The 8,149-nt window shown below is 35.1% G+C and overlaps 1 protein-coding gene across 1 annotated transcript; it reads right to left on the minus strand.

Annotated features, from left to right (window-relative positions):
* Positions 1-2,542: 2,542 nt before the first annotated feature.
* On the minus strand, positions 2,543-7,163 carry LOC111460390 (probable protein phosphatase 2C 42). The gene is made up of 4 exons (XM_023103637.1): positions 6,581-7,163; positions 5,373-5,734; positions 4,187-4,423; positions 2,543-3,328 (listed from the first exon to the last, which is right to left on the minus strand). The coding sequence occupies exons 1-4, from the start codon at positions 6,897-6,899 to the stop codon at positions 3,113-3,115; spliced, it is 1,134 nt and encodes a 377-aa protein (XP_022959405.1). The 5' UTR covers positions 6,900-7,163; the 3' UTR covers positions 2,543-3,112.
* Positions 7,164-8,149: the final 986 nt, after the last annotated feature.

Below are 8,149 nucleotides of genomic sequence, written 5' to 3' on the forward strand. Positions count from 1 at the left end.
ATGTGGTCTCGATTCTTTCATGCACCGTTCCTTTACTCGAGTGTCACAGATTCTCATAACATAGAGGAAATAACAAATGGTCGGGATTTAAATCTTTTGATTATAATGAAAAGTTCAACAATATTACATGTAAGTAAGAATTCAAATCTCAGACATTTTAGTTAAGAGGTTAATTTTTTACTCAATTGAATTATACTTAAGTTGACATTATAACTAAGAATAACTTGCACTCCGTCAGCTCCAACGTCAAAATTTTTAAAATATATATATATAATATTTATTTATTTTTATTATTATTCCTCCATATATATCTCTACACGTGTCCAAAACAGCGGCTTGGAATTTTTCCTTTATATATATGTTTCCCTTTGTCCTCCTCCACCCCATATCCTTAAATACCAAACAAATAACAAGGTAATTTTTAATTAAAACCATTAATTTTGGGTTTTATTTATCTAAATTAAGCTCTGTTTTTTTTTTCCAGTTTTTTTGGTGATTATGATGAAGAAGGTGCTCCTTCTCTTAGTTGTTTCGTTGCTTCTCGTGATGGGAGATGCTGCGATGCACGGCGTGGTCGAGAAGAAGCATGCACGTAAGCTAGCTCGAAGCTTAGGTGGCCAAACAACTCCTGAAACGGAAGTGTTCAGTGGTGTATATGAGCATGGACCTGAAGATGTCGAAGTTGTTGTTGTTGCTGATGTTGTAACTAATATCGACAATAACAATAACGCAGACGATGATGATGAAAATCTAGGTTATAAAAATTACAGAAAAGGTTCTGACACTGAAACTCATCGTTACTTCTCAAGTGACAAACCATACGAACCTTAAAAAAGCATTCAAGATAATCGTCATCATCGTCATCCCAGGTAGTCTACTGTAGAGAAAAATTAACTTGTATGATGCTTGTCGTGTGTTATATGATAAGATTTGGCTTGTAGTTCCATGAAGGGAGGATTATTAATTAATATATAAAAGTTTGTGGGAATAGTTTTCACTCTTAAGAAGCAATGAGTAAGTAACGCGACCGCACCATTAAGGATGCAGGGGAATGTCGGAGTCATCGGGTGTCAAATTTGAATTTCGAATCTTGTGCATGGATTGTTGCAGATGGTACCGGAGCGGTGCCTCTCTTCGTAAGATATGGTTTAAGGACGAATCATAGCGAAAGCTAGTGATATGTGACATCCAAGTAAAGGAGGGGTACATGAATGAGCTGAGACTGCATATTTCTTTTCGATGGCTCAATCATAGGACCTAGAAATTTTTCTATGATGCATGTGAGTGAACACAAAGCATACTGGAAGGATAGTCTTTTAAGAAGTAAGAAGTGGGTAACGTAATCATATCGCAGGGGAATTCCGGGACCATTAGATGCCAAATTCGGATTTCGAATCATAGGTAAGAGTCGTTACAAAAACGAAAACTATCGTTAGTTCAAGTTTGAGCTAGTTGGGTCTCGAAGTATCAATTCACTGAGTTGTCTGAATGAACTCGTAGCTTAAGTTTTGTAAAAAAAAAATAGTTGTACTCAAATCGGTAGTCGAATCGACTTTCTTTTTAATAAACGTAACCGTTCGGTCTCAAATAAAAGAATACATATAGAAAATAATAAACATAAAAATGTAACAAAATATTATCTATTTATGATGAAGTTTTGAATTTGGAATGGATAAGAAATGCTGCTACCACTTGAGCATTGATTAATTAAATAATCAAATCATGTGCACGCGTGTATTTTTATAGAAATGCAACTTGCAATACTATCGCCATCTAGAGGAATTAAATTTATTAAAATAATATATACATATACATATTAAATGAAAGGATTATTACAAATATATGCAAAGCTGTAGCGCATTATCAACCAATGTCTTAAATAAACATAGGAAGCAATTGTATTTGTTTATTCAACGTTATTAAAAAAACATAATAATTCTCTTTAAATACAATCAGTTATTAAAATTTTTATACCAAAAATATATCTATATATACACACACGTATATATATATATATATATATTTTAATTATCAATCTAATTTGTTTATATTTAATGTGTAAATATTAAAAAATGTCCTCTAAATTAATAAAATTAACTCTAAAATTTTAAAAGTTTTAATAATATTTTTAACCTTTAAAAAAAATATAAAATACCCTTTTAAACTTTAAAAAATTTCATTAATACCTTACGACCTAAAACAAACAACATAACACCTCTAAACTTTATTAAAAAAAAATCAAAAAAATTATTACCATCAATTCCACGATAAACACGAGTTTATTGTGCGATTTGGAGTGAAACCCCAATAAGCCTCTGAATTCTTGATTTTCCAACATTTTCTGTAAATTTACGAACCTAATATACACAAAATTGAGTTTTCGTCGACCTAATAGACATATTCTTAAAAATGGAGACCTATACGACACAACATTAAAGGCTTAAACGCCCTTCGAACATAACAAAGATTACCCCTAAAAGAAATTTCCCATCTTTAAATGAAGTAACAAATAAGCTTAAATACACACAGAAACACAAGTGAATATCAGAAAAAATGGGTTACTGAAATTTGTACTTGAATGCAAAGAACAGCACAGATGAGCTTTAATATCTAATCTGGGTTCTACAAGGGTCTGCTGCAGTGTAATATTTGGCAACGAGTTACACAATACGGTTCTTCCTATCAGTAAACCTCTCTATCATGGAATGGGATTGTATCTAATGAGAAAATTACATGGGTTTTTTATTTTTCTTTTTCGACTAAATTATAAAAAGTACTCCACAATTTCGCTCGTTTAAAAACTACCCCTATTGTTTCAAAAGTTGCAACGTTATCCTTATCTTTCATAAATGCTTCAAAACTACTTTTGGAGTAAGAATTTGACCTAAAACGTTGTGGCACGGAAAGGCTTAATTTTCATCCAAAGTTTTAAAGGATTTCTACTCCAAAAGAAGATGTTATGAAACATTTACGAAAGGTCGAGGATAAGTTCATGACTATTGAAAGAAAATGGGCAGTTTTGAAACAAAGAGAAAAATTAAAGGGTATTTTTTGTAATTTGGCTCTTTTTTTTTTCTATCTGTTTATTAATATTTAGAAACAAAAATTTTAATCAATGATCAAGAGCACTTCTTACTGATAATGGCTGATCTAGGAGGACATTGCTTGTGGATATGAGGTCGTGGTTGAAAAATAAAACAATAACACTAATGTCATCGTGAAAATGACGCCGAACCTTCTTATCGATCTTTCGGAGATCTGAATATCGCATCTCTCGTTTTCTAGCTGCTTCTTGAAGGGCTGCCTTCACAAGCCTTTTCGCGCTTCCCTGCATCAAGCAAATAGCAAGGAGGACCAAATCAAATGTATTTCGTTTTGCAATATGCACATCAGAAAAACCTTACAAGCAACCAACATGTTTGCAGATGGGCAGAAACACAGAACCTAAAGCATCATGTTTACCACAACAAAAACAACCTCTCGTTGAGGCAAACAAAACCCAATGGGAAAGGAAAATAAAGATGATATCTCATAACACCTTAGGATAAGATCAACCCATCTTATGTTTCATGAAATGTGTAGTCACATAGTATTTATTTATTACTAAAAGGTTCTTAAGCTTTCAAATTGTGCCTAATATGTGCCCGATATATTCTAAATTTAAAAATTAACAGATATACTAGATGTAAAAGTGAATTCTATGTCTAAGAAAACGTCGAGTAAGTCTATTTGACACAAATTTGAAATTTTAGGGAACTATTGCACACAAAATTGGAAGTTTAAACACGTTTTAGACACTTTTAAAAATTCGATGACCACATAAACATAACATGAAAGTATCTCGTTTTTAGTATTCTATTTTTAAAATTTATACTTTGCTTCCTCCAAAGTTCCATCTTACACTAGTTTTCACCTTTGAATGCTAAGACATTAGTAGAAAGTGGATAATTGATAAAAAATAATATAGGTAGTAGTAGTGTTTATAAGCTATAATTTTCAGAAATTTTAAACCAAAAACCAAATAGCTACCAAAGAGGCTCTAAGAAACCTACCCATAAGATACCCTTCTAGAGTTAAAGACCAAAACGACCAAATAGATACAAACTTGAAGGCTTACATTTAGTCATTTTCTTTATCAATCTAAATATGAAAGTAACTAAAGAACTGAATGTGGAGGGTAACTTACCGCACGTGGATGATTATGGACGATCTCCACAGCTTTTTCATTGGTTAGGTGTTCCCAAAGTCCATCGGATGCAAATATGAGAAACGAATCGTTTTGGTGAAGAGGATGAGCAATAATCGTAGGTACAGCAGTCAATATAGGCTTATTTATTGGTTCCGGAAGCCTAAATTTAGCATTGATTCTTTCATTATTATACTGAGCATGTTTCATATACACATCGCCAATGGATCTAGAAACCTGCATGAGATATCATCACAAAGTTAGAACATATAACCATTATCCACAACAGATAAAAATGAATTAAAAATAATGAGAAAATAAAGGGTTTTGCAGAAAAAAGCCAGTTAAGAAATTGAACTCAAGTAAACAGATAGCAGAGGACTGCAAAGAGCGCTCTCACGACCTACTAGAACCACATGTAAGACTCGAGCGAGTAATTATTTCGGTAAAGGAAGCAGCAGCGTTTTTGGTTCTTCTTCATGAACAGTAGATTACAGTTAACAGTTTCCCACATCTATCTAAAGGGATAAATCAGTAAGAATTACACCAATGAAATAACTATAACAAGTACCACATAAATGGATGGCAGTGACAAATAAACTGGATTTCAGCTTGAACGTAAAGAAAAACTCGACCGTATGCCTATAGAGATATGGTGTTTCAGACACAACTTTGTTCTACCAACAATTAATGGAGAAAGATGCCTTACGGTAAGAATTACACCAATGAAATAACTAATCCAGTACCAGGAAGATGCACTTCAGTGAAAAACAAACAAAATTTCAGCTTCCACGACAGGAAAAACTTGGACTGCCTTCAAAAATATGGTAATTTTATTTTATATTAAGGCACTAGTCCAGAACCGAGCTTCTAAAATCAAAGTCAACGATGCCATGATTCCCTAGTGATAACAAGTAGCGGGATGGACGTTTTGACAGTTTCGAGAAATAGCTAGAATTCTGAAATATGGCCACTATTCACTCAAATTAGAGAAGCTCATCAGACTCGGGGGAAAACATTGCAACATCTTCACCCTTTTATGGTACATAATCTGAAATTTAAATCATCTTATACGAGCGATCATATCAAGATAAGTACGCTACAAAACAGGAAAACAGTTCCTAAAGTTGTAAGCTAGATATACCTAAGAATTGCAATCTAATAACACCATAACAGTTAATTTTACCTGTATAATTCCTTTCACTCTCCAAACTCCATGCCTTTGAACCACAATTTGAGGATCATTGGGATGCATGTCTCTTAATTCTTGCCTGATATCCTCAAGATTTGCATTATGCTCTGTTGATAACTGAATGGCAGCAATCTCCCCAGTGTTGCCAACTTTCTTCCCTAACACGGCACGAGAATCTCCTAGACTCGCAATGTAGAGTGTCTGCTCATGTATCACCCCTACTAGACAGCACGTCCCAACTGTTGCTATCTGGGGCCGAGTATTCCACAAGTCTGACACAACGGCTGTGAACCCTTCCTCTGTTCGACGAAAAGCATTCAGAATGGTTTCATGAGTCACAACTCCTCGTTGTTCATCTGCAATTGAATCATCAGGGAAGTAAACAAGACTGTCAACCAACCCATTTTATTCAAGAGGGAAGCAATCAAAAAGAAAATTTGTGACATTCAGGAACATATTTCAGTTTTTCCAAATTCAGTTTTTTTCCTTTCAATATTGAAAAAGTAAAGTACGAATCACGAATAATCAAAGGAACATGACGACGAGGGTTACTTGGAAACAATATGCATAAAATTTTTAGACTAAGTACTCAAAACATCGAACGAAGTTGTAAATCATCAGCCATCGGAGTAAACATGTATAAACCAAAACCCAATACATAATTCCATTCTATTTAGCAACTTCAACTGCATAAGCTACAATCTACTCTTAACCGAAGAACAGCAACCAAGCGCAAGGAGTATTTCATTTCAATGCGAAAAACGCAAAAAGTAAAATCCACGATCAACTGTTGCGAAGCTACAATCTACTCTTTAACTGAAGAACAGCAACCAAGCGCAAGGAGTATTTCATTTCAATGGGAAGAACGCAAAAAGTATAATCCACGATCAACTGTTGCTAAGCTACAATCTACTCTTAACTGAAGAACAGCAACCAAGCGCGAAGTGTATATCATTTGAATGGAAAAAACGCAAAAAGTAAAATCCACAATCAAATAAAAAAGAAAAACAAAATGGATCTAAGGATCAGTAACAGTAGTGACAATGATTAATAAACAAGCAACAAATCAAAAGGCAAACATCCAACAGAGAAAGATACACGAGGCGTTGAAAACAACAGGAGAAGAGGAAGAACGATGATAAGTAATTAAACACAGTACACAAGACTTACAGAAAATAAGAGAACTGAAAAATGACACGAACCTTGGAAACGCCTAAACAAATTATCGCAGACATATCGAGCAGCATCGGGGCCGCCATGGCCATCGTAGATTCCGACGAAAGTGCCAAAAGGACCAGATTCAATCTGGCTCTGGTCTTCAAGCACTTGGTTGGCCTGTACGACAGCCATGGAAAATTCACCGGAAGCATACTTACCATAATCATAGAACCAGAGCAAGCTATCCTTAGTATCTTTGCCACCACAAGTGGTTCCAATTACTCCAACAGAGCTCAAATTCTCAGTAGCATGCCCGAACGGCTTCCAGCAAAGGGAGAGCAGATTCATCAATCCCCGGAGCATCCCACATCTCTAGTAATGAAATCCCGGAAGTAAGAACCCTAGAACCTTCTTGGGGGGGTTGTGAATGCAAAGAAGAAGAAATCCCAGTGGGGAGAAGGGGAAGAAAACAAAAATGGAACCCTAGAAATCAGAGAAAGGAAAGATGAAGGCGTGAAGGGAAGGAAGAAGGAGGGGAGTTGAAGATTTGTGTTCGGTAGTAGAGGAACACAGAAGGTCTTCTCCTCATTCTCTTGTGGGGAAGAAGGTGCTGTGGGGAATCCCTCTCTTGAGTCTGTTATTGTCAATGTCTTCTCTCACCATTATTTATTTTTTATTTTTTTATTTTTTTATTTTTTTATTTTTTTACTTTTCCATATTTTAAGGTATATACTCAAAAAAAAATTGTTTAATTACAAAATAATAATAACATTTTCCCATAAACATTCATTTATTCATTTCTTTCTCCCGCGTTGACCACGACGACCAAAACGGTACGAAAAAAAATCTAAATATGGGGAGAAGGGTCGATGGTGGGCATTTGAAAAAGTCGAACCAATTGTGTGTTCTCATCGAAGCAACGATACAAAGAAGAGTGAGGGGTCGGAAGGTAGATAAAAGAGTCGAGTCTGTGAGATACCACATCGCGAGGGCTCATGAGCCTCGAAGGAGGGTGGACACTGGACGAGTGCCAGTGAGGACACTGAACCCCAAAGGGGGTGGATTGTGAGAACCCATATTGATTGAAGAGGGAGATGGGTGTCAGCAAGGACGTCGGGACCTGAAGAGGGGTGGATTGTGAGATCTGTAAGAGTCTAAACCCACACTAGCAGGTATTGTTCTATTCGGACTTTTCTTCAATATTTTTAAAACGCGTCTGCTAAAATGAGGTTTTCTACATTTTTATAAAGAATGTTTCATTCTTCATGTGTAATTTATTTATAGTTTTCCTTTTCGATTTTGCGCGTATTGAAAATTATTAAAGGTATTATTATTATTATTATTATTATTTTGTCTTTCTTGTTTTTTCAGAAAAGGAAAAACAGCTAAAAGTCAGCCGCGTTTTCTCTCTCTCTCTCTCTCGCTACCTCCTCATACGTTCTACACATTACACGTTTTCTCTTCCCGGGCTGGGCTTTCTCTGTTGTCCTTCAGCCAAGATGGGCTTGGCCCATCCATCGGCCCATCAATCATCGGCCCATTTTTTTTATTTTAATCCGTATACTTTTATGATAAAATTTATATTTTATTAAAAAAAAAAAAAAAAAAAAAAA

Source organism: Cucurbita moschata, unplaced genomic scaffold (assembly GCF_002738365.1).
Source record: "Cucurbita moschata cultivar Rifu unplaced genomic scaffold, Cmos_1.0 Cmo_Scf00023, whole genome shotgun sequence".
NCBI lineage: Eukaryota > Viridiplantae > Streptophyta > Magnoliopsida > Cucurbitales > Cucurbitaceae > Cucurbita > Cucurbita moschata.